We start from the raw sequence: 27,382 nt of genomic DNA on the forward strand, positions 1-27,382 counted from the left end.
CCCTATGAAACTCTTACTTACAACTGGATATAGTTAAATAACTGCTTCTTTGGCGATGCCCAACGGTCACATGACCTTTTTCTCGTTTCCCTTTTCAAAAGTCTCCGAAAATATATTTTCTCTGTTGAAATTTGTCTTAGTTTTATTTTCCTTTTCTCACATAGTTTTATTTCTTTGCACACACAAATCTAATGTTGTTAACCAACATCCCGACATATAAAGCCTAATCCTCGCTTGTCAGACTCCGAGATAATAAATAAATACCCTCCAATTAAATGCAACACTATACTCACCTATTACCCAGTAGTTGCATTCGATACGTACACTGTAACCCTAGACCTACCAGTCGGTAGCATGTAACAATACAACACTCACCACTCTATAGGGATAAGTATATCCATCCATTGGTGGCATGAGACACTAAAACAATACCCACCTATTAGTGGCATGAGTCACTAAAACAATACAGACCTATTAGTGGCATGAGTCATTAAAACAATACACACATATTAGTGGTATGAGTTACTAAAACAATACACATCTATTAGTGGGATGAGTCAGTAAAACAATGCCCACCTATTAGTGGCATGAGTCATTAAAACAATACACACATATTAGTGGCATGAGTCACTAAAACAATACACACCTATTAGTGGCATGAGTCACTAAAACAATACACACCTATTAGTCGCATAAGTCACTAAAGCAATGCCCACATATTAGTGGCATGAGTCATTAAAACAATGCCCACCTATTAGTGGCATGAGTCATTAAAACAATGCCCACAAATTAGTGGCATGAGTCATTAAAACAATGCCCACCTATTAGTGGCATGAGTCATTAAAACAATACCCACCTATTAGTGGCATGAGTCACTTAAACAATACACACCTATTAGTCGCATGAGTCATTAAAACAATGCCCACCTATTAGTGGCATGAGTCATTAAAACAATACCCACCTATTAGTGGCATGAGTCACTTCAACAATACACACCTATTAGTCGCATGAGTCACTAAAACAATGCCCACCTATTAGTGGCATGAGTTATTAAAACAATACCCACCTAATAGTGGCATGGGTCACTAAAACAATACACACCTATTAGTGGCATGAGTCACTAAAACAATACCCACCTATTAGTGGCATGAGTCACTTCAACAATACACACCTATTAGTGGCATGAGTCACTAAAACAATGCCCACCTATTAGTGGCATGAGTCATTAAAACAATACCCACCTATTAGTGGCATGAGTCACTTAAACAATACACACCTATTAGTGGCATGAGTCACTAAAACAATCCCCACCTATTAGTGGCATGAGTCACTTCAACAATACACACCTATTAGTCGCATGAGTCATTAAAACAATACCCACCTATTAGTGGCATGTGACAAAAAGATAAAACCAAAGTATTAGTGGCATGAGTCATTATAACAATACCCACCTATTAGTGACATGAGTCACTAAAACAATACCCACCTATTAGTGGCATGAGTCACTAAAACAATACACACCTATTAGTGGCATGAGTCACTTAAACAATATACAACTAGTAGTGGCATGAGTCACTTAAACAATACACAACTAGTAGTGGCATGAGTCACTTAAACAATACACACCTATTAGTGGCATGAGTCACTAAAACAATACAAACCTATTAGTGACATGAGTCACTAAAACAATACACACCTATTATTGGCATGAGTCACAAACAATACACACCTATAAGTGGCATGAGTCACTAAAACAATACCCACCTATTAGTGGCATGAGTCACTAAAACAATACCCACCTATTATTGGCATGAGTCACTAAAACAATACACACCTATTAGTGGCAGCAGTCACTTAAACAATATACAACTAGTAGTGGCATGAGTCACTTAAACAATACACACCTATTAGCGGCATGAGTCACTAAAACAATACCAACCTATTAGTGGCATGAGTCACTTAAATAATACACACCTATTAGTGGCATGAGTCGCTAAAACAATACACACCTATTAGTGGACACCTATTAGTCGCATGAGTCACTTAAACAATATACAACTAGTAGCGGCATGAGTCCCTTAAACAATACACAACTAGTAGTGGCATCAGTCACTTAAACAATACACAACTAGTAGTGGCATGAGTCACTTAAATAATACACACCTATTAGTGGCATGAGTCGCTAAAACAATACACACCTATTAGTCGCATGAGTCACTTAAACAATATACAACTAGTAGCGGCATGAGTCCCTTAAACAATACACAACTAGTAGTGGCATGAGTCACTTAAACAACACACACCTATCAGTGGTATGAGTCACTAAAACAATACAAACCTATTAGTGACATGAGTCACTAAAACAATACACACCTATTATTGGCATGAGTCACTAAAACAATACCCACCTATTAGTGGCATGAGTCACTAAAACAATACCCACCGATTAGTGACATGAGTCACTGAAACAATAAACACCTATTAGTCTCATGAGATACTAAAACAATACACTCCTATTAGTGGCATGAGTCACTAAATCAATACACACCTATTAGTGTCATGAGTCACTTAAACAATATACAACTAGTAGTGGCATGAGTCCCTTAAACAATCCACCCCTATTAGTGGCATGAGTCACTAAAACAATACACACCTATTAGTGGCATAAGTCACTAAAACAATACACACCTATTAGTGGCATGAGACATTTAAACAATACTCACCTATTAGTGGCATGTGACACTTAAACAATACCCACCTATTAGTGGCACAAACTCTGATGTTGGCGGCATGCTCTCCGCCACCAGTAACATGAACACAGAGTAGGAGAGAAGAACGGTGATGCTAAGGCTGATCTTCTCTCCGGCATCTGGCGGAAGACAAAACGTCAACACGCTGAGGACATTGAGCCAGAAACACGGGAAGATGATATTGAGGATATAATACAGGATTCTTCTCTGTATGACGATGATGACTGTCACATCCGGGTATTTATCATTGCCGATAGGGTACACAATCTCGTTACGTGTGATGTAGTATTCTTTAAGCATCCATTCCCCATTCGTTGTGTACGTGGTCAGATCGACCAATCCACTCATGTTGACGAGGTCTACCTGAGCCTTTGGGTAAGTCCATGACCCGAATTTTAGTTTGCATATCTGACTGTCGAATGGGAAGTACGTTATGTCTACTTTACAGGAGCTCCTAAGGCGTGTTGGCGGCGACCAAAATATTTCTCCATTATATTTCACCATAGCATTTATAGGCATAAATCCGGAGGTATAGTCGTCTGCACTGAAACACAATGAAACGAGAAATCGTAGTATATCTAGTTACACCCATTTGAGTACAAAACGCGAGGTAGAGTTATGTACGCAAGACACACACAGATATTTAGTTGTAAATCATCAGTAAATACAGAAACGAAACCGTAAAAGCTCGTTACAAGTTACATCCAAGTGTACAGTGTATAGAAATTAACAGCGATGAAAAAAAATCTGTAAATCTTTGTCAACTTTCAAAGATGTTTTATGAGTAGATATTCTTTTTGAATAACAGAAAGTCATTGCTGATTTCAAGAATTCATAGTAGTCTTTGAAACAAGTCCTTCAAACAGTTGTCTGGGCACCAATCATTGGAATCTGGTGTCTAAATATAGCATTTGAATTGGGATATAAAAACTGTCCCTAGATTGAATTTTGATATAACAAGGGATGAATAATCCTATCGTTTGTCGTGTGATAAATGGCTGATATGGAATGTTGACATTTATTTTCAAACTTACACATGCTAAAATAGCTTGTCAATCGTATATGTTCGGGTTAATCACATTTCGGGCGCGGTTTAAGAGATAAAAGTATTTAAATTGGGATTCATGTTTTAATGTTTTAGGTAGTGTTTTAACTGAACTATTTCCATCGTTTACATCTCAATTCCATGGGAAAAGAGTATTTGGTATATTCGTTATTTTATAGTTGTCAGCGGTATCATATTTTATTCTACAGGATACAATCTAATTTATATCTGTATATGACATGATATTTGGTTCACATAAAATACACATCATTTTAACTCCGATATAATCTGGACCGACCTAATCGTAAGTATAATACACTTGTTACTTGTCACTCATTTCCAATTAATTGTTAAGTTTTTGTCATTGGTAGTTCGCATTTGTTTCATTTCTGAAATGTCATTTGCATGCCTTACATAACAGCACGTGCGACTACATGCCTTGTGGAATAACAAATAGCTGCTGTTTTGTGTTTAACATCTGTTTATGACAGGTGTGACCTCGGTCATGATAACAATGTCAAATTGGTCTTAAAAAGAAATTAAAAAATCAAATTTGATTTGCATTTTTACATCATTTGGAAATCTGTTCACAGAATTGTGCCTACGTCGTCAGTTATTCCCGACAGAAACAAACGTAATCAGGACAGTGACCTTGATGTCACGTGTTTCCGGTACTACATACATCGTGGCACTTATAGTACATTGTCAAGAACGAGGCGATTTAACGTTGAGAATAATAAATCAAACACGTGTTGTACGGTAGGATTGTTCGGCATCACACTTTCTAGAAATACCACAAAAGTGTCAGTACCAGTGGTGCACCACCGGAAGTGACAGATGGACAAAACGGTCATACATGTATCAAGTAATAAAGTGTTTTACTGCATCGAGTAATAATTGTTTTTCTGCTATCTGATTTCGTAAATTTGCATGAAAATCGAATTGAATTCGCAAATTTGGTAGAAATGCTTTGTAACAAAATTAAGTGTGAGGGAAATTTAATTAATCCACTGTCATGCTATGGCTAGTGTGTGTGTGTGTGTGTGTGTGTATCGTGTAACAACTACAGTTACACAGGTAAAGGAAAGGATACCAAGGATACAGTCACACAGGTAAAGAAAGGGATATCAAGGATACAGTCACACAGGTAAAGGAAGGGATACCAAGGATACAGTCACACAGGTAAAGGAAGGGTACCAAGGATACAGTCACACAGGTAAAGGAATGGATACCAAGGATACAGTCACACAGGTAGAGGAATGGGTACCAAGGATACAGTCATACAAGTAAAGGAAAGGATACCAAGAAAACAGTCACACAGGTAGAGGAATGGGAACCAAGGATACAGTCATACAGGTAAAGGAATGGGAACCAAGGATACAGTCATGCAGGTAAAGGAATGGATACAAAGGATACAGTCACACAGGAAAAGGAAGGGATACCAAGGATACATTCACACAGGTAAAGGAAGGCAACCAAGGATACAGTCACACAGGTAAAGGAATGGATCACAAGGATACAGTCACACAGATTAAGGAAGGGAAACCAAAGATACAGTCGCACAGGTAAAGGAATTGGTACCAAGGATTCAGTCACACAGGTAAAGGAATGGATACCAAGGATACAGTCACACAGATTAAGGAAGGGAAACCAAAGATACAGTCACACAGGTAAAGGAATTGGTACCAAGGATACAGTCACACAGGTAAAGGAATGGGAACCAAGGATAAAGTCATACAGGTAAAGGAATGGGTACCAAGGATACAGTCACATAGGTAAAGGAATGGGTACCAAGGAAACGGTCACACAGGTAAAGGAATGGGTACCAAGGATACAGTCACACAGGTAAAGAAATGGGAACCAAGGATAAAGTCACACAGGTAAAGGAATGGGTACCAAGGATACAGTCACACAGGTAAAGGAATGGGTACCAAGGATACAGTCACACAGGTAAAGGAATGGGTACCAAGGATACAGTCACACAGGTAAAGGAAGGGTACCAAGGCTACAGTCACACAGGTAAAGGAAGGGATACCAAGGAAACAGTCACACAGGTAAAGGAAAAAATACCAAGGATACAGTCACAGTCACACAGGTAAAGAAAGGGATATCAAGGATACAGTCACACTGGTAAAGGAAGGGATACCAAGGAAACAGTCACACAGGTAAAGGAAGGGATACCAAGGATACAGTCACACAGGTAAAGAAAGGGATATCAAGGATACAGTCACACAGGTAAAGGAAGGGATACCAAGGATACAGTCACACAGGTAAAGGAAGGGTACCAAGGATACAGTCACACAGGTAAAGGAATGGGTACCAAGGATACAGTCACACAGGTAAAGGAATGGATACCAAGGTTACAGTCACACAGGTAGAGGAATGGGAACCAAGGATACAGTCATACAGGTAAAGGAAAGGATACCAAGGATACAGTCACACAGGTAAAGGAATGGATACCAATGATACAGTCACACAGGTAAAGGAATGGGTACCAATGATACAGTCACACAGGTAAAGGAAAGGATACCAAGGATACAGTCACACAGGTAGAGGAAGGGATACCAAGGATACAGTTACACAGGTAAAGGAAGGGATACCAAGGATACAGTCACACAGGTAAAGGAACGGGTACCAAGGATACAGTCATACAGGTAAAGGAATGGGTACCAAGAATACAGTCACACAGGTAAAGGAATGGGTACCAAGGATACAGTCACACTGGTAAAGGAATGGGTACCAAGGATACAGTCACACAGGTAAAGGAAGGGATACCAATGATACAGTCATACAGGTAAAGGAAGGGATACCAAGGATACAGTCACACAGGTAAAGGAATGGGTACCAAGGATACAGTCACACAGGTAAAGGAAGGGATACCAAGGATACTGTCACACAGGTAAAGGAAGAGATACCAAGGATACAGTCACACAGGTAAAGGAATTGGTACCAAGGATACAAGGATACAGTCACACAGGTAAAGGAGGGGTACCAAGAATACAGTCACACAGGTAAAGGAATGGGTACTAAGGATACAGTCACACAGGTAAAGGAAATACAGTCACACAGGTAAAGGAAGGGATATCAAGGATACAGTCACACAGGAAAAGGAAGGGTACCAAGGATACAATCACACAGGTAAAGGAATATACAGTCACACAGGTAAAGGAATGGGAACCAAGGATACAGTCACACAGTCACACAGGTAAAGGAATGGGTACCAAGGATTCAGTCATACAGGTAAAGGAATGGGTACCAAGAATAAAGTCACACAGGTAAAGGAATGGGTACCAAGATACCAAGGATACAGTCACACAGGTAGAGGAATGGGCACCAAGGATACAGTCACACAGGTAAAGAAAGGGATACCAAGGAAACAGTCACACAGGTAAAGAAAGGGATACCAAGGATAGGATACAGTCACACAGGTAAAGGAATGGTTACCAAGGATACAGTCACACAGGTAGAGGAATGGGAACCAAGGATACAGTCACACAGTCACACAGGTAAAGGAATGGGTACCAAGTATACAGTCACACAGGTAAAGGAATGGATAACAATGATACAGTCACACAGGTAAAGGAATGGATACCAAGGATATAATCACACGAGAAAGGAATTGGTGGTCCCAAGGATACAGTCACACAGGTAAAGGGAATGGGTACCAAGGATACAGTCACATAGGTAAAGGAATTGGTACCAAGGATACAAGGATACAGTCACACAGGTAAAGGAAAGGCTAGCAAGGATACTGTCACACAGGTAAAGGAAGGGATACCACAAGGATACAGTCACACAGGTAAAGGAAATACAGTCACACAGGTAAAGGAAGGGATCCCAAGGATACAGTCACACAGGTAAAGGAATTGGTACCAAGGATACAAGGATACAGTCACACAGGTAAAGGAGGGGTACCAAGAATACAGTCACACAGGTAAAGGAATGGGAACCAAGGATAAAGTCATACAGGTAAAGGAATGGGTACCAAGAATACAGTCACACAGGTAAAGGAATGGGTACCAAGTATACAGTCACACAGGTAAAGGAATGGATAACAATGATACAGTCACACAGGTAAAGGAATGGTTACCAAGGATACAGTCACACAGGTAAAGGGAATGGGTACCAAGGATACAGTCACACAGGTAACGGAATGGGTACCAAGGATACAGTCACACAGATAAAGGAAGGGATACCAAAGATACTATCACACAGGGAAAGGAAGAGATACCAAGGATACAGTCACACATGTAAAGGAAGGGATACCAAAGATACAGTCACACAGGTAAAGGAATGGGGAGCAAGGATACAGTCACACAGGTAGAGGAATGGGAACCAAGGATACAGTCACACAGTCACACAGGTAAAGGAATGGGTACTAAGGATACAGTCACACAGGTAAAGGAAAGGCTAGCAAGGATACTGTCACACAGGTAAAGGAAGGGATACCCAGGATACAGTCACACAGGTAAAGGAATTGGTACGAAGGATACAGTCACACAGGTAAAGGAAAAAATACCAAGGATACAGTCACACAGGTAAAGAAACAGTCACACAGGTAAAGAAAGGGATACCAAGGATAGGATACAGTCACACAGGTAAAGGAATTGGTACGAAGGATACAGTCACACAGGTAAAGGAATTGGTACCAAGGATACAGTCACACAGGTAAAGGGAATGGGTACCAAGGATACAGTCACACAGGAAAAGGAATGGGTACCAAGGATACAGTCACACAGGCAAAGGAAGGGATACCAAGCATACAGTCACACAGGTAGAGGAATGGGAACCAAGGATACAGTCACACAGTCACACAGGTAAAGGAATGGGTACCAAGTATACAGTCACACAGGTAAAGGAATGGATACCAAGGATACAATCACCACACAGGTAAAGGAAGGGATACCAAGCATACAGTCACACAGGTAGAGGAATGGGTACCAAGGATACAGTCACATAGGTAAAGGAATTGGTACCAAGGATACAGTCACACAGGTAACGGAATGGGTACCAAGGATACAGTCACACAGGAAAAGGAATGGGGACCAAGGATACAGTCATACAGGTAAAGGAAGGGGCACCAAGGATACAGTCACACAGGTAAAGAAAGGGATATCAAGGATACAGTCACACAGGAAAAGGAATGGGTACCAAGGATACAGTCATACAGGTAAAGGAATGAGAACCAAGGATACAGTCATACAGGTAAAGGAAGGGGTACCAAGGATACAGTCACACAGGTAAAGGAAGGGATACCAAGGATACAGTCACACAGGTAAAGGAATGGGTACCAAGGATACAGTCACACAGGTAAAGGAATGGGTACCAAGGATACAGTCACAAAGTTTAAGGCAGTGATACCAAGGATACAGTCACACAGGTTAAGAAAGAGATACCAAGGAAACAGTCACACAGGTAAAGGAAAGGGTACCAAGGATACAGTCACACAGGTACAGGAATGGGAACCAAGGATACAGTCATACAGGTAAAGGAATGGATACCAATGATACAGTCACACAGGTAAAGGAAGGAATACCAAGGATACAGGCACACAGGTAAAGAAAGGGATACCAAGGATACAGTCACATAGGTAAAGGAATTGGTACCAAGGATACAGTCACACAGGTAAAGAAAGGGATACCAAGGATACAGTCATACAGGTAAAGGAATCAAGGATACAGTCACACAGGTAAAGAAAGGGATACCAAGGAAACAGTCACACAGGTAAATAAAGGGATACCAAGGATACAGTCATACAGGTAAAGGAATGGATACCAAGGATACAGTCACACAGGTAAAGGAATGGGTTCCAAAGATACAGTCACACAGGTAAAGGAATGGGTACCAATGATACAGTCACACAGGTAAAGGAAGGGATATCAAGGATACAGTCACACAGGTAAAGGAATGAGTACCAAGGATACAGTCACACAGGTAAAGGCAGGGATACTAAGGATACAGTCACACACGTAAAGGAATGGGTACCAAGGATACAGTCACACATGTAAAGGAATGGATACCAATGATACAGTCACACAGGTAAAGGAAGGGATACCAAGGATACAGTCACACAGGTAAAGGAATGGGTTCCAAAGATACAGTCACACAGGTAAAGGAAGGGATATCAAGGATACAGTCACACAGGTAAAGAAAGGGATACCAAGGATACAGTCACATAGGTAAAGGAATTGGTACCAAGGATACAGTCACACAGGTAAAGGAATGGATACCAAGGATACAGCCATACAGGTAAAGGAAGGAACTTACTAATTATACAAACACTCACACAGGTAACGTAATGGGTACCAAGGAAGGAACTTACTTATTATACAAAACAACATCAGGTAACCATAACTTTTTGGCGGGAAGGCGTATAACCTCGAGTCCATTGTAATCCTTAGCGTCCCAGCTGATGCGTTCATCGATCCATGTCTGTGTGTTAAAAATATATATATATATATATATATATATTTGACTTACAATCGTGTTAAACTACCTAAGGTACGCTTCTAGTAAACCACCCAATGAATGTATTATACATTTCAGCTAAATTGCCGAAACTACTTATAAATATTTAGCTTTGTTCGTATTATTTTTTAATATACAATTATAGCATGGTGATGAGGTCAATACATGGTTTTATCAACCAGCTAGGTTAGTAATATTAACCGAGGACGTAATCCGAGGTCAATATTGCTAACCTAGGTCGATAAAACCATGTATTAACCGAAATCACCATGATACAATAATTTTATTATTTTAATTGATCTTTTTCAAAATTGAAGAAAAAAATGTGAAAAAATATAGTTTTACATTTTTTTCCATTTTTTTCCAGAATCTAATTATAGCAGGTTAATAACACTTTTTCTATCAACTTTTTTGAACACCTGTTCCAGAATCTATTTATAGCCGGTTAATAACACTTTTTCTACCAACTTTTTTGAACACCTGTTACAGAATCTATTTATAGCAGGTTAATAATACTTGTTCTGCCAATTTTTTTGAACACCTGCAAACCACTCAGGTTTATACAGGTGGTCACATGATGTTTAAGCCAATCAGAGTTAGCTCAAAATCAATTAAAATAATAATATAAAATAAATAATGTTAATATCAAATTTCTTTGTTTTGCTATTTACACTGTTTCTTGATGAACTGTCAGAGACGGCTATTATATACCCATATCGAATCCAGTTCTAAATCATTAGATGGATCAAGAATGTTACCCAGCAGGAGGGGTTAGGGCACATTTACATACCAGGTTTAAATTTTGTTCTGCTGAGGTATATCGTGGTATGGGTCTGGAGACAAATCTTACATAAACAGGGAAGCAATTCACATTTTCCTTACGACGTACAGAAAATATACTGATAAACCTCAACTGAAGAAAAACATTTGCCATTAATTATTGTTCTGCAACGTGTTTAGAAAGATGTTACATTCCCTTTGATGAATCTAAATGAACTGTCCAGAAAGGCACGTAACTTAATAATATTACATTTGTAGCATACCCTATATCTTTTGAAGAAGAAACCTCTATGTGATACCGTTACGGTAACAGATCATTGATATAAACATTCCCGATTTCATACATTTACTTTTTAATAATTGCACATTTTCAGATGTGCTGATGTCTGTCACATTATACTGTAATGAATGAAACGTTTCCCTTTAGATCAAGATGGTGTGTATATCCGTTACATCAAAACTTTCATGTCCCCAACCTCGTTCCAACAATCTGTGCGCGTACGTTCTGTGTAGGACAGCTGATTGATTACATTCATGTACTGACCACAAAGGTTGAACTAGAGGGCGTTTTCCCATGAGGAGTGTCCCAAATAGGAGTAAGGAATAGACACACATTTGTACTCTTAGACTCAAATAAATCACCATTACTCCTGAACCCATCTCTAACTATGCTTCATGTATAACTCTGGGAACCTTCACAAAAATATCTACAACTTTGTAAAGCAATCTAATGAAGGAAGAAGCGGGATTCCTTATGAAATTGTTCCCATAGCTTTGCTTGAGGATATAGACAATGCTACCCTAAACACGTTCAGTAACCTTAGAGTATTTAAAAAAAACTGACTTCTGAAATTCGTGACACAATAGTTTGAAAATTGAATTCCTTTTATTGTTTGTTCAATGATAGGTATGCCTATAAGTTTGAGGCCCGTTACTGTACATTGCTAACTGGATCATAGGGTAATTAATACGTCAAAAGTGTCCATTAGGAACGAATATCCATTAGGTTCCGGCAATGATACTAATAAGTGAGGCTTGTATGTAAGCTAGCATCTTCTAATTTGTGGTTTTCTCTTTTGTCTGGACAAGGCCAGATGCTTTACATATAACGGTTCTGACAAACCATTTTTCAATGGAGCAATTTCCCATGTAATTGAATTGCGAAAAAGTATTACAGAGAAGGATGGGAGCGAATGTTAATACGTTTTTTGGTTATTAATACTGATAAAGCAATATACGTACTGTCTGGAATTGTTCTGCCCCAACTTACTTCCAAAGTATGCTTTATCAATATGTATCGTTTTACACTGCGTAGTCGTGTTGGATTGAACAGGTTTATTGATTGATTTGGTGTATAGTTCAATTTATGTATAGATAGATTTACTTACATGTTGTAGCCAGGCGTTTGTGATCAATAGTTGGTTCTTCTCATCCTGAAACATATCAGAGACAGGCTTGTTTATAGAACTTCAAGTTACACATTTAACACAACAACACTGCCTCGAGGTGTTACATATGTACTACGTACTAAAGAATACAACATATGTTATCATATTTCCCCCGGTGAAATCTAAGGTTTTACTGCAAACATATAGCTATTCGAAAAACAACAAAAAAAATCACTTTTTTTAGATATTTTCACATCTAGCTGACCAGTAAGAGAGCGTTTTTTATTTAAGGAATGATTTTTATTTTTTCAACATTTATGAGGTCATAACAACACTGAGTTTATGGACATATTGAATGAATCGCGTTAGCGATTCATGTAAAATATGTCCAAAAACCCATTGTTGTTATGACCTCATAAATGTTGAAAAAATAAATATCATTCCTTATATTTACATTGACGAATCCTTTCAGTGGATCGATATAACAACGAATAAAACAAATAAACAGGGTTTGTTCCTGCTTATACACGGGTGCAACGCAGTGGCGAGAACAGTGTTTTTTCGCGGGGAAATGTGACACTATCGTGAGAGATCTTAGCAACCGTCAACAACAATAACACAACAAAATGTAGTTCCATATTCAATGTTTATTTGTAGCACAGGACACGTGAATACGTGGATATTTCACAAAGCACAGTTCAATAATATTTTAAGATGTAAGAATTAAGCATCTAGGTCGGTCGTTCCGAGTGAGTAGTTTTTGTAGTGTATTACTACGCAGTGTGATCAGGTTACTATCAGTTCCCACGTGCTGAGATTCTATGAACACCTGTGTTATGCATTTATGAATGTAATTTTTGTCAATGGGTCTAAGCATACAGAATGTAAATATTGTGAAATAACAGCAAATGGGCAGTGTTAATTGTGACGTCACGGATGCCTGACTTGTTAGCGACACAGCATTCCTTGCCGCCACACTATTGGTGGACGTTGTATCCCCTGTACACTGAAGTAATATCTCTCTAAAGAGCAACGTAACATACAGAGCAGTACTTGTCTTGATTTCATGATGTATGAATGTTAATTTCACTCGTGTGGCAACTTTATTCACACGTACAATTGACCCGTGCAATCCGTGACATCAGATACAAACGTAAGTGTGATAGTGTCTATATACTCTATCTAAAAAGCACGCGAGCCTTAAATAATAAACAGTAAATTGAATAAGCAATAATGAAGTGTCAGCACTAGTATGTACCAATGGGAATATTAGAACGATGACGAATGATTTAAAACACACATGTATATTCTCAGCATCTCTATGTAGTGTATTCCTGATAGAGAGTTCAATTTTACTTTGATTGTAAAAGAACGAATTTTATTAGTGTGTTTTACATTATATTAAAACACACACAACCGCATGAACATATTATCAAAACTTTCTAAGACACCATCATGAATAAGAAAACTTATTTGAAGATATTGGCGAGTGTAACATAACAATCCTTAGCACATCACTGTTATAAAACAATAAACAAAAAGTCTCAATGGAATCACAAGTACGCGAAAATATGAAAGTAGAACATCTCTCACGTTTAGAGTGTAATCATCACGTGATAAATTTGTTTCCAAGCAACTGACATGCATTTATTCTAACATCTCAATCACTGGAAACGTCATTATACCTAATCAAATTACAAATGCTAGATGTAAGTAAATATGAAACACTTAATTTCACTCAGACAGATCAATATATGGCCACTGTTCATTTCTACAAGTTTTGTCACATTATAAAGCTTTTGAGCACATCCCTTGTGACCTATGTCGGAACGGTTGTGAAATACGCCTACAATTACATCAGACACTTTGTCATGAGGAATTTGAGAAAAGTTAGTACAGAGTAATTGGTTCTAGTGTCTGCGAAGAAAACCAAACGTCAATTTGACTACACTAGACGAGCCAGCACAAGGTATATATATATGACGTAATTCGGTTGTGCGGGGCACAGGCACGTGCGATTTGGTGGAATATAAATACGACTGCTGGTTTAATGACCGCTTAAACCGTAGTAATTGAACGGGAGGGTTTTTCGGCCGACGGCCATTACCGGAGACGAAGCGCACATTTTACTCATCAACTCTGACAGTGACGAGAACAGCAATTCCACAGTCACATGAATAATTTACGGTAAAGTATTATTAGCCCGGAATACATCGGTGCCCGTCGTTGTTGTATTAAAAGGCAAGACGTATACGTCGACGGATACATACAATCAAAGTCTTCCTCCCTAAAACGTTAGTTTTATCATGGAGAACAGATCTATAGAGCCGAGAGGGAATGACGAGATAGGTTTCTGTACAGACCAATATGTCTGTAAGGTCTACATTCCCAAGTAACATTTGATTCCTGAGAAATGTTTATCAATCGAACACAAAATCAAATTGGAACCTGTTCAAAACGTATGGTTGGAAGTTTTCTGGACAAACATTTACTTGTATGTGTATCGCTACAATAGTAAGACTCTTCTATTATCTCTCTGAAGATTGTTTGGCGGGCCCTGTACCTTATACGTGTACCCTTGTATACCGTGTACAGACCTGAAGATTGTTTGGAGGGCCCAGTACCTTATACGTACTTTACCCTTGTATACTGTTAACGTTATAGACCTGAAGATTGTTTGACGGGGCCAGTACCTTACACGTGTACCCTTGTATACCGTGTATAGACCTGGATATTGTTTGGCGGGCCCCGTACCTTACACGTGTACCCTTGTATACCGTGTATAGACCTGGATATTGTTTGGCGGGCCCAGTACCTTATACGTGTACCCTTGTATACCGTGTATAGACCTGAAGATTGTTTGGCGGGCCCAGTACCTTATACGTGTACCCTTGTATACCGTGTATAGACCTGAAGATTGTTTGGCGGGCCCAGTACCTTATACGTGTACCCTTGTATACCGTGTATAGACCTGAAGATTGTTTGGCGGGCCCAGTACCTTATACGTGTACCCTTGTATACCGTGTATAGACCTGAAGATTGTTTGGCGGGCCCAGTACCTTATACGTGTACCCTTGTATACCGTGTATAGACCTGAAGATTGTTTGGCGGGCCCAGTACCTTATACGTGTACCCTTGTATACCGTGTATAGACCTGAAGATTGTTTGGCGGGCCCAGTACCTTATACGTGTACCCTTGTATACCGTGTATAGACCTGAAGATTGTTTGGCGGGCCCAGTACCTTATACGTGTACCCTTGTATACCGTGTATAGACCTGAAGATTGTTTGGCGGGCCCAGTACCTTATACGTGTACCCTTGTATACCGTGTATAGACCTGAAGATTGTTTGGCGGGCCCAGTACCTTATACGTGTACCCTTGTATACCGTGTATAGACCTGAAGATTGTTTGGCGGGCCCAGTACCTTATACGTGTACCCTTGTATACCGTGTATAGACCTGAAGATTGTTTGGCGGGCCCAGTACCTTATACGTGTACCCTTGTATACCGTGTATAGACCTGAAGATTGTTTGGCGGGCCCAGTACCTTATACGTGTACCCTTGTATACCGTGTATAGACCTGAAGATTGTTTGGCGGGCCCAGTACCTTATACGTGTACCCTTGTATACCGTGTATAGACCTGAAGATTGTTTGGCGGGCCCAGTACCTTATACGTGTACCCTTGTATACCGTGTATAGACCTGAAGATTGTTTGGCGGGCCCAGTACCTTATACGTGTACCCTTGTATACCGTGTATAGACCTGAAGATTGTTTGGCGGGCCCAGTACCTTATACGTGTACCCTTGTATACCGTGTATAGACCTGAAGATTGTTTGGCGGGCCCAGTACCTTATACGTGTACCCTTGTATACCGTGTATAGACCTGAAGATTGTTTGGCGGGCCCAGTACCTTATACGTGTACCCTTGTATACCGTGTATAGACCTGAAGATTGTTTGGCGGGCCCAGTACCTTATACGTGTACCCTTGTATACCGTGTATAGACCTGAAGATTGTTTGGCGGGCCCAGTACCTTATACGTGTACCCTTGTATACCGTGTATAGACCTGAAGATTGTTTGGCGGGCCCAGTACCTTATACGTGTACCCTTGTATACCGTGTATAGACCTGAAGATTGTTTGGCGGGCCCAGTACCTTATACGTGTACCCTTGTATACCGTGTATAGACCTGAAGATTGTTTGGCGGGCCCAGTACCTTATACGTGTACCCTTGTATACCGTGTATAGACCTGAAGATTGTTTGGCGGGCCCAGTACCTTATACGTGTACCCTTGTATACCGTGTATAGACCTGAAGATTGTTTGGCGGGCCCAGTACCTTATACGTGTACCCTTGTATACCGTGTATAGACCTGAAGATTGTTTGGCGGGCCCAGTACCTTATACGTGTACCCTTGTATACCGTGTATAGACCTGAAGATTGTTTGGCGGGCCCAGTACCTTATACGTGTACCCTTGTATACCGTGTATAGACCTGAAGATTGTTTGGCGGGCCCAGTACCTTATACGTGTACCCTTGTATACCGTGTATAGACCTGAAGATTGTTTGGCGGGCCCAGTACCTTATACGTGTACCCTTGTATACCGTGTATAGACCTGAAGATTGTTTGGCGGGCCCAGTACCTTATACGTGTACCCTTGTATACCGTGTATAGACCTGAAGATTGTTTGGCGGGCCCAGTACCTTATACGTGTACCCTTGTATACCGTGTATAGACCTGAAGATTGTTTGGCGGGCCCAGTACCTTATACGTGTACCCTTGTATACCGTGTATAGACCTGAAGATTGTTTGGCGGGCCCAGTACCTTATACGTGTACCCTTGTATACCGTGTATAGACCTGAAGATTGTTTGGCGGGCCCAGTACCTTATACGTGTACCCTTGTATACCGTGTATAGACCTGAAGATTGTTTGGCGGGCCCAGTACCTTATACGTGTACCCTTGTATACCGTGTATAGACCTGAAGATTGTTTGGCGGGCCCAGTACCTTATACGTGTACCCTTGTATACCGTGTATAGACCTGAAGATTGTTTGGCGGGCCCAGTACCTTATACGTGTACCCTTGTATACCGTGTATAGACCTGAAGATTGTTTGGCGGGCCCAGTACCTTATACGTGTACCCTTGTATACCGTGTATAGACCTGAAGATTGTTTGGCGGGCCCAGTACCTTATACGTGTACCCTTGTATACCGTGTATAGACCTGAAGATTGTTTGGCGGGCCCAGTACCTTATACGTGTACCCTTGTATACCGTGTATAGACCTGAAGATTGTTTGGCGGGCCCAGTACCTTATACGTGTACCCTTGTATACCGTGTATAGACCTGAAGATTGTTTGGCGGGCCCAGTACCTTATACGTGTACCCTTGTATACCGTGTATAGACCTGAAGATTGTTTGGCGGGCCCAGTACCTTATACGTGTACCCTTGTATACCGTGTATAGACCTGAAGATTGTTTGGCGGGCCCAGTACCTTATACGTGTACCCTTGTATACCGTGTATAGACCTGAAGATTGTTTGGCGGGCCCAGTACCTTATACGTGTACCCTTGTATACCGTGTATAGACCTGAAGATTGTTTGGCGGGCCCAGTACCTTATACGTGTACCCTTGTATACCGTGTATAGACCTGAAGATTGTTTGGCGGGCCCAGTACCTTATACGTGTACCCTTGTATACCGTGTATAGACCTGAAGATTGTTTGGCGGGCCCAGTACCTTATACGTGTACCCTTGTATACCGTGTATAGACCTGAAGATTGTTTGGCGGGCCCAGTACCTTATACGTGTACCCTTGTATACCGTGTATAGACCTGAAGATTGTTTGGCGGGCCCAGTACCTTATACGTGTACCCTTGTATACCGTGTATAGACCTGAAGATTGTTTGGCGGGCCCAGTACCTTATACGTGTACCCTTGTATACCGTGTATAGACCTGAAGATTGTTTGGCGGGCCCAGTACCTTATACGTGTACCCTTGTATACCGTGTATAGACCTGAAGATTGTTTGGCGGGCCCAGTACCTTATACGTGTACCCTTGTATACCGTGTATAGACCTGAAGATTGTTTGGCGGGCCCAGTACCTTATACGTGTACCCTTGTATACCGTGTATAGACCTGAAGATTGTTTGGCGGGCCCAGTACCTTATACGTGTACCCTTGTATACCGTGTATAGACCTGAAGATTGTTTGGCGGGCCCAGTACCTTATACGTGTACCCTTGTATACCGTGTATAGACCTGAAGATTGTTTGGCGGGCCCAGTACCTTATACGTGTACCCTTGTATACCGTGTATAGACCTGAAGATTGTTTGGCGGGCCCCGTACCTTATACGTGTACCCTTGTATACCGTTATAGACCTGAAGATTGTTTGGCGGGCCCAGTACCTTATACGTGTACCCTTGTATACCGTGTACAGACCTGAAGATTGTTTGGCGGGCCCAGTACCTTATACGTGTACCCTTGTATACCGTTATAGACCCAGACAACGTATCACAATGGAACAGCTGTCTACTAAATCACACTAACAGTTGTCTAAGGCTCATTTATTTTCATCAAGCACTTTATTTGTTATAGTTTGACTCCGATAGATATTCAAAAAGACGACCAGCGGCGACACATACATAACTAACATTAGTTCATCCTTTTTAGTATGAATATTTTTCATTTTTTTAATATTATACCTTATGCTTGTGTGACAGTTGAATGTGCTGTACAATGCAATCTCACGCCTTTTTCCTGCATGGCGGAATAAGAGAAAATGAACGTCCATCGACATTGCGGTATTACACGGAAACAAATTATAGGCTAGTATTTAAATTATCCAGAAAAGTCTGTTAGAATAATTATATCCATAACATAAAACAAATAATTCAGTTTTAAACAGTGAATTATATTTTTCAGTTAAGAACATATACATCATTTTTATCATATGTATTGAGGAAAGGACTATATTAAGTTGAAATAACTTGTCCAATCCATTTGTATATTTGTACAATAAAATATGTTTAAACTAAAAAAAAAAACATATAGCAGGAACTGACAAGAAATATAAAATTATACGTCATCACCAATATGTTTTGCCAGTGTTTCCTTTTTCCTGAGTATTAACCGTTTGACTTTGTCTCCATGCAATCCATTACATATTGGACCTGTTTAACTTTTATTGGCGTTATTGCTCTGCTCAAAATCAAACTTACAAAAGTACCCCATCTGAAATAGAAAATTATCGATCAAGTTTTTGAAGCTTCTCGACACAAACCATCAGCTTTATCATGAGCCAGAGGGTTGTGTAAAACCATGACATTTTACGTGTATAGATATATATAATGTAACTGACAAAACTTGGTCATCACTCTTTATTTTTCTTTCTATTATAAACTTCCTCCATAGTAACGCTATCAGTATGTCCTAACGTCTCAGTCCGAGTCTAATCAATTATCGTGCATTGCTACACTGGTCTGATCAGTCGTTTCTTCGATTAAATATGTGACATCATTTTATAGGTTTTTATTGTGACGTCACAAAAACGACCACGTCACAGAGATCATAGGAAATAGAGGATTCTCCCAAAATCTATCTTTAGTGGCGTATTTGTGTGATTCCAAACAAACCATAGTTACATCATAAAATATCGTTGTTTCCCTATTTCGTTATGAGATAGCGAATTTTATTTCGGCTAACTGTTTTAGGTACGCGCAAGAACGACATTTAATAAGTTAAGGAGCTGAGGTGATAAAGTCACATTTAAGAATTATTTTCCCATAAAAAAACAAAACCGCGAACATTCATGTACGAAACTTAATGTCATTGTCACGGGTTGTAAAAACGAGAGACTTTTAAAATTTAATAAATGGTGTTCCGGCTCATTGCGAGGGAAAATTTGACATTTTTGCTCTGCTTTTTTATTTTGTCGTTTGTTCGAGGTGAAGTGATGAAAACCTTTTTAATGTTTCACTGAATACCATAAATAACTTGTAGAAAATTACAAACACTCATTACAGCATTAATGCGGTGATTCAAACTGGATGTTTTGTCCTTCATTCGCGTTACTATTTAGCGTTAATTCTACCGTGGACATTACAGACGTAATTTTCAGACGATCGGCAATGTTAATGTTGCTGGAAAGCGGAAGTAAATTGCTCGCACCATTAAATGGAAAGTGGAATGTTTTTGAGAATGTCTCTGTCAATTTTAAAACAACATAACTGAATAATTAGAACACACTATCTGCTCGATGTTGTACAAGTCTAGCATAGAAAACCCTTTGATATCTGTTTGATGTTGCCTTAAAATTACCAACAGCTTTTAGGAACTTTTCATAAAACACATGTAATCTATTTTTTTTATTTTCTGTTTTTGGTGCCGAGATGAGAAGAATAGGATTTTTTAAAAATATGATTCATGTATATGAGTCTATAAAGCATCTTTCCGGTGAAATTATTGTAATCAAAATTTACGATAGAACCACTTTGTCTAATCAACTCTATCATTTATCTGTTATAATATGCATAGGACGTTATTGTAGTAATTCTTAGTATACGTCGCTGGCCTCGACAGAAAAGTATAGAAGTAACGACAAAAGAATCTGCTCACAAAGAAAGTGGTATATGTGCTCACTGACTCTTACATGGCAGGTGACGGAATTAGATTCTGAGGTAGACGGAAGTAAGAAGTCTGTCTGTTGCTGGACAGGAAACACTGCTGGACATCTGTTCTAATTGGTTTAATTAATGGGTCGTTTACCTGCGTGCCCCGTGATGCTTTTGTTTGTTTTAAGATCTAACTTCGAGTTTTTGTGTTGATGCTATGTTGTTTTCTTCTCTTTTCTGATGAAAGCAAATACAATGTTAACCATTTTGAATATTAACATCGCTCCGGCATAACAGACCCTCCTTATTAGCAAATCCGTATCATATTTTACTAGCATCGATTATAACCATCATAGACAAGACATTTGACGAATTAAAAGGAATTGTATGGCATTACATTCGAAATACATTAATCACCCAGGCAGATCAAACAGGAAGGGGGTAATATACTTCAGTTTGAGATACTATTATTTATTTATCCCAGTGAAGGTCGTGGTGATTCTGTATCTCAATAAATACGTCTGTGATAAATGTTAATTATGTATAATGGGAGTTAGCTATGTTATTACGAGGCTTCTGTAATGCCATTTCAAACGCAAATAGGTTTAAGCTATGTGTGATAACGAGCGTCCAAGGTTATTGAGAACATTATAACAGATTTAGAGTAAATATTTTCTGTGATGTACAAAATAGACCCATTTCCATCGTTTCAATATTTCTTACACATGCGACAGAGGGTTACGTTCAGACAATGTTAACCGTGGGATCTGCCTTCTATACCTGTTTCACTAACTCCTAACGACGACATGAAGAGTACTTCAGGAGTGTCACAACTTTTCCAAAACTCGATTTCCTACAACATTTGAATGCAATGCTAAATTTTGCACGGCGATTAAGAAGGAGAACCACAAAAACGTTAATGTTGGAGCCTTGGTTCATGTACTTTAATGTGCTTAAAATTCTCTTGATACCTTTCATTGAACTTCCGATCTCCAACCTGAATAATTAAGTGTATCTAATTCAGTCTTAAATGCCAATAAGACTGCTGGAACTATTTAACAGAGGGAACGCTTGTCTGTTTAGGTAAAAATAGAATCATTCTATTACAATCTAAAATTGTTGGTGAATACATTACTTCAATTAAATATATCATATGACAAGTAAGGTTATAAGGTATTAAAGCCATATTCACCGATCAGTACTAATGGGGGGGAAACCTGTATAACGGAAGCAGGGTGAGAAAAAGGAGATTGATGGAATAGCAAGGTCATCACAAACGCGTGTTGTAGACAAACTGATACAGTTCACAATATAAAGTAGTGGAAGATACTTAGTAACAAGGTACATAGCTGTGGATTGGACCTTAGACAGATTTCAGTATAGATCCATACACGTATTATTATCTTAGACGCACGACCTAGTCTTGAGTCTGTAAATGTATCTAGTAATTCACCATTTAGGATTGCTTAACGTTATGCGGAGGAAAGTTTCAATTTGCAAATGTTACTGATATATATAGAATTAATGGACATTGTTTAATGGTATCAAACAACCCCCAACACAAACACTGTATACACGAACTCCCTTCGAGTTTTATACGACTTGAACCTCTCGATTTGTAGACATACATACGTACCAAGACCTAATTCCAAAGAATGACTAATGCATGTATCTTCGTATAATCACGTACACACGTAAAACAAACCGGGATACACCAACACTGATTTATCATAATTTAGACGCAGAAAAATAAATGGAAGAATAAAGAATCTAGGTGTCAGCATCCCTGTAACAGTGCTATATACTTAAGCATTTCCCCTTTTTGTTTGTAAATGAGGATTTATATCAAATGAAAAAAATGATTTAATAACTCTGATAAAAGACAATATCTCTTCATCATATTCAGCGTGTAGCTTATTAACTTCTTAACTAATTAAACTCCTCGTCTTGATGTAACTAATCAGTGTGTGTTATTGCAGATATTTGCACTTTTAGAATATTAGCTCGTATCATGCATTTTTTCCTAATATCCTAATTATATGAGGATTTTATGTCATACAAAACTGGGAACAATTATGTAAGGTTTTCGATTGTGCCTTATTACATGTAGCCAGCACAGAGATTTCGATCAGGCCATCAAACGCATGAAGACATGGATCTGAAAACACATGTTAATTTAGGCTATTAGATCCAGTACCACGAGAACTAACGTTTGAAGAGATGCCATACGTCCAAATGATAGGCTTCACCATGTATGCAATCACAAAATTCTTCATTTAATGATAACATTTTAAATTTAAATTATAAACATCACTTTTCGGTTTTTGATCTGAATTATAAAATGAAATCATACTTCCAGAATGAAATGTTATTTATTCCTTGTTTTAGAACACGTTATGTTTAGACTACGTAAATAACAACCTGAGTCTCCCATTAATCAACAAGCGATCACTATTCATCAAATCAGTGCGAAAACAAACAATGAGGTATTACGTAATGCTGACAATTACTGAATTCTGGTGTTGCTTTAATGTGTTCCGGTAACTATCTGTTTCCCTCTAATGTTGGTTTCGTGTAGCAGGTTGTACCCTGTCGTCGATAACAGCTCTATCACATGATACAGTAATGCTTGTACCGTCCTGCTCTTGTCTGGGCGAACGTTCCTGGTTTCGTCACTACTAGTGTTCAAATTTCTCCTCGACCGTTTCCTAGACAGCTTAAAGATATCCTGTGATTATTTCTGAACTCTAGAACTACGTGTTCTTGTCTGCATTGTAATTTGACCACTTTTGGTACATCTGGTTGTGTATNGGGGGGGGGGGGGGGGGGGGTGTCTTATTGTTCCTCCTTCGTCAATGAAATATTTTCTTTTGTGTTTTTGAGTGTTGATGATATGTTATATCATTTACCAACACTAACTGACAAATCAAACATGTCAGGTATTATTACAAATTGCTAATAAAAACTAAACCAAATGGTCAATCACTGACAATTCTTCATCAAACATTTCAATTTATAATCATTACAGATTAATGCTGCATTGTCGATACCTGTACAATCATCCACGTTATATAAGAACAGTTAGAACAAAGCGTCGCACTTCTGAAACTCTAACATAACTGCACGCGGTCTGTTGACAATACGTGTCTTTATCACCTTCAAACAGGCGTTACCTGTTAACGTTTTCAAAGACAAGGGCTACAGCTTCGTCATTAATCATACCTGTCTACGCGAGAGTGTTATCACATTTTGACGTGCCGTAATAATAGCTTTTCCTGCCTCATTGACGGATACTGATGTGATTTTGCTTGTATTACGTCAACATAATTGGGACACATTAAAAGATTAAAGTAAAAACAAGGATTTCCTTCCAAACTTGTGTTTTATGGTAAAATATAGCACTGACCGTTTTAATTAGGACCTTTAATTATGCGTGTCCTTGATCGAAATTTGACGACCAACTTATTTGCAGAATCCAGTCCCGTCCGAAGCTTAACTTCAGATACAATGACAGCTCTACCTTATTATAACATACAGACAACAACGTTACCTTAACATCAGATACAGGTAGAACCCTACGTAATGCAAGAAACAGACAGACACTTTAGCCCCCATCTCCAGAAGAAGCTGAAACCCTACCTTAACCGAAGATACACATGGAACGTTAACGATAAGTACACATCTACATAAACTTCACCTACACAGGGAAACGATACCTTAGCATTAAATACACAACCCTACCAACCTTAATATACTTTAAACTTTACCTTTACTGCGTTACTATGGAGGAAGTTTATAATAGAAAGAAAAATAAAGAACGATGACCAAGTTTTGTCAGTTACATTATATATATCTATACACGTAAAATGTCATGGTTTAATTTAGATACTGCGCGCAAATTTAACTTGTGTTTCAACCTACAAAAGTGTAGAAACTTAACTATAATGTAAGTAACATGAAACAACTTAAGACACACGTAGATACGAATAGAGACTTTACCTTAACTTTGGATACACGTAGAAAATATACATTATTTACATACTAGAAATCTAAAGTAAGGACGTGTATATTCAAAAACAAAATAGTAAGTCGATGTTGAACGCCAATCAAAGTAAACACTAAATCATATCAACATTTCGGCCATTCTAGACTCATCAGTTGCAGGTTAGGTCAACAGAATGAAAATCCAAGTCGAAGGCTGCAAAACACATGTTTATGTAAGATAAAATTAGATAGCCCATCCTCGGGGACTAATGGCCGGCCAGCAGAGTCATCCTCCATGTGGCATTAGATAGTCTATCATTGGGGACTGATGGCCGGCCAGCAGAGTCAACCTCCTTGTGGCATTAGATAGCCCATCCTCCTGGACTGATGGCCGGCCAGCAGAGTCATCCTCTATGTGGCATTAGATAGCCCATCCTCGGAGACTGATGGCCGGCCAGCAGAGTCAACCTCCTTGTGGCATTAGATAGTCCATCATCGGGGACTGATGGCCGGCCAGCAGAGTCAACCTCCTTGTGGCATTAGATAGTCCATCCTCCGGGACTGATGACTGGCCAGCAGAGTCAACCTCCTTGTGGCATTAGATAGTCCATCCTCGGGGTCTGATGGCCGGCCAGCAGAGTCATCCTCCTTGTGGCATTAGATAGCCCATCCTCGGGGACTGATGACTGGCCAGCAGAGTCAACCTCCTGGTGGCATTAGATAGTCCATCCTCCGGGACTGATGACTGGCCAGCAGAGTCATCCTCCTTGTGGCATTAGATAGTCCATCCTCGGGGTCTGATGGCCGGCCAGCAGAGTCATTCGGGGGGATCCTCCATGTGGCATTAGATAGCACATCCTCGGGGACCGATGGCCTGCCAGCAGAGACAACCTCCTTGTGTCATTAGATAGCCCATCCTCCGGGACTGATGACCGGTCAGCAGAGTCAATCTCCTTGTGGCATTAGATAAACACCGGAAATGCGTAGAAAGACAGCATCTTTCTTAAACAATATAATGTTGCCTAGCCTTGATTTGAGGTACCAAGTACAATCTGTATCTGACAATCTAGATACACAAACAAAATTAATACTCCACTGATTGATGCATTAAATGAGGTATGCAACGGTAGGGTCAACGGTAGGGTCAACGGTAGGGTCAACGCCTATGGAGATTTAATAGTAGCGTCGGGCCCCGCTTGGAATTTCAAAACAAGATAACTTCAAAAAGGTGTGGGTATAGGAAGCTTAAAAAAGGTACCGTTAGTTTCAGAATTCATTTTAGGATAAATGGGACCTCATTGACTTACACCTGTGTGGGTGTTAAAGGTGTGGTAATACAATTCCTCCTAGAGCATTTAAATGAAATAATTACTATACAATTATATCATCATCGTGTTCAACATATTCCAACTTTCATTTTGATACCCAATATTACACTATTTCAAGAAAGAATTGTTCTTTTTATTAAAGATTTAAGCAGAAAAGTATATGAAATTTCATTACTAATGAGAACATTTCCATTTTCGACACGTTAATTTACATAGTTCTAAAATCAAACTATATTTCATACTTACTTAACATTTGGCTACCAATAATATCTTTCAACATCAGGAATTTCAAGAAAATTGAAAACCGGTAAATTTGTCATATAACACTTTTGATTAAAAAAAACCCACAACTAGCCGTCTTTCTATTTTTCCTTTATCTTGTTTTTCTTCATAACCAAAAGTCCCTTGGTCTTGATATTTGGCAAGTAGGTTGTTCATGTGAATTGATTAAAATTTTGTAAAAGTTGATGACCTTGATCTTCGCTCAAGGTCACACAAATCAAATGTGCTGAAATAATTTTTTTGTATGGGAAGTCAGACAAGGATACCTTTCCTTGCTTTATTTGTTTAGAGTTAACGATATTAAATAATGCAAAATTCCTCCATATTTTGTTTAATGAATGGGAAATAGGCCAAATAAAATAATAACTAGAGCTGTAAACCAAAGACTAACTAATACTCCCACTCCTATATAACCCAGAATGTAAGCTAAAGGCTATCTAAGGCAAAGCATTGCAAAGCAATACATAGTTCACCCCCTCCCCCCACCAAATATTTAAGAATATATGTCACAACCATACTTCCTGTACTCCCTCCCTATGCCAAAACATACTTCCATACCAAATGTTGTTAGCCCCGATGAACCAGTTTTGCTTAAGTCGTCCTAGTAGTAAAGGAAGAGTTGTCAAGACAAAGATTTTTAACAAAAGGCCATAACTCCTTAAAAAGGGTCGAAATGAAAAAAGTACTACCCTGATGCACGTACCCTGATGCATGACATCAGGGGGTAATTATTACATCT

At 39.3% G+C, this 27,382-nt stretch overlaps 1 protein-coding gene across 1 annotated transcript in view; it reads right to left on the reverse strand.

Moving 5' to 3' along the window:
• The window catches only part of LOC110464473 (neuronal acetylcholine receptor subunit alpha-10-like), a 90,145-nt gene that overhangs the window by 13,996 nt on the left and 48,767 nt on the right, over nucleotides 1-27,382 (reverse strand). The window contains exons 3-5 of the mRNA XM_021519710.1: nucleotides 12,432-12,476; nucleotides 10,118-10,227; nucleotides 2,759-3,294 (exon numbers count right to left, since the gene is read on the reverse strand). Coding sequence (XP_021375385.1) covers nucleotides 2,759-3,294; nucleotides 10,118-10,227; nucleotides 12,432-12,476 — 691 coding nt within the window. The remainder of the gene's footprint in view (nucleotides 1-2,758; nucleotides 3,295-10,117; nucleotides 10,228-12,431; nucleotides 12,477-27,382) is intronic.

The sequence above is a fragment of the Mizuhopecten yessoensis genome, unplaced genomic scaffold, assembly GCF_002113885.1.
Source record: "Mizuhopecten yessoensis strain PY_sf001 unplaced genomic scaffold, ASM211388v2 scaffold10991, whole genome shotgun sequence".
NCBI classification, from domain to species: Eukaryota; Metazoa; Mollusca; class Bivalvia; order Pectinida; family Pectinidae; genus Mizuhopecten; species Mizuhopecten yessoensis.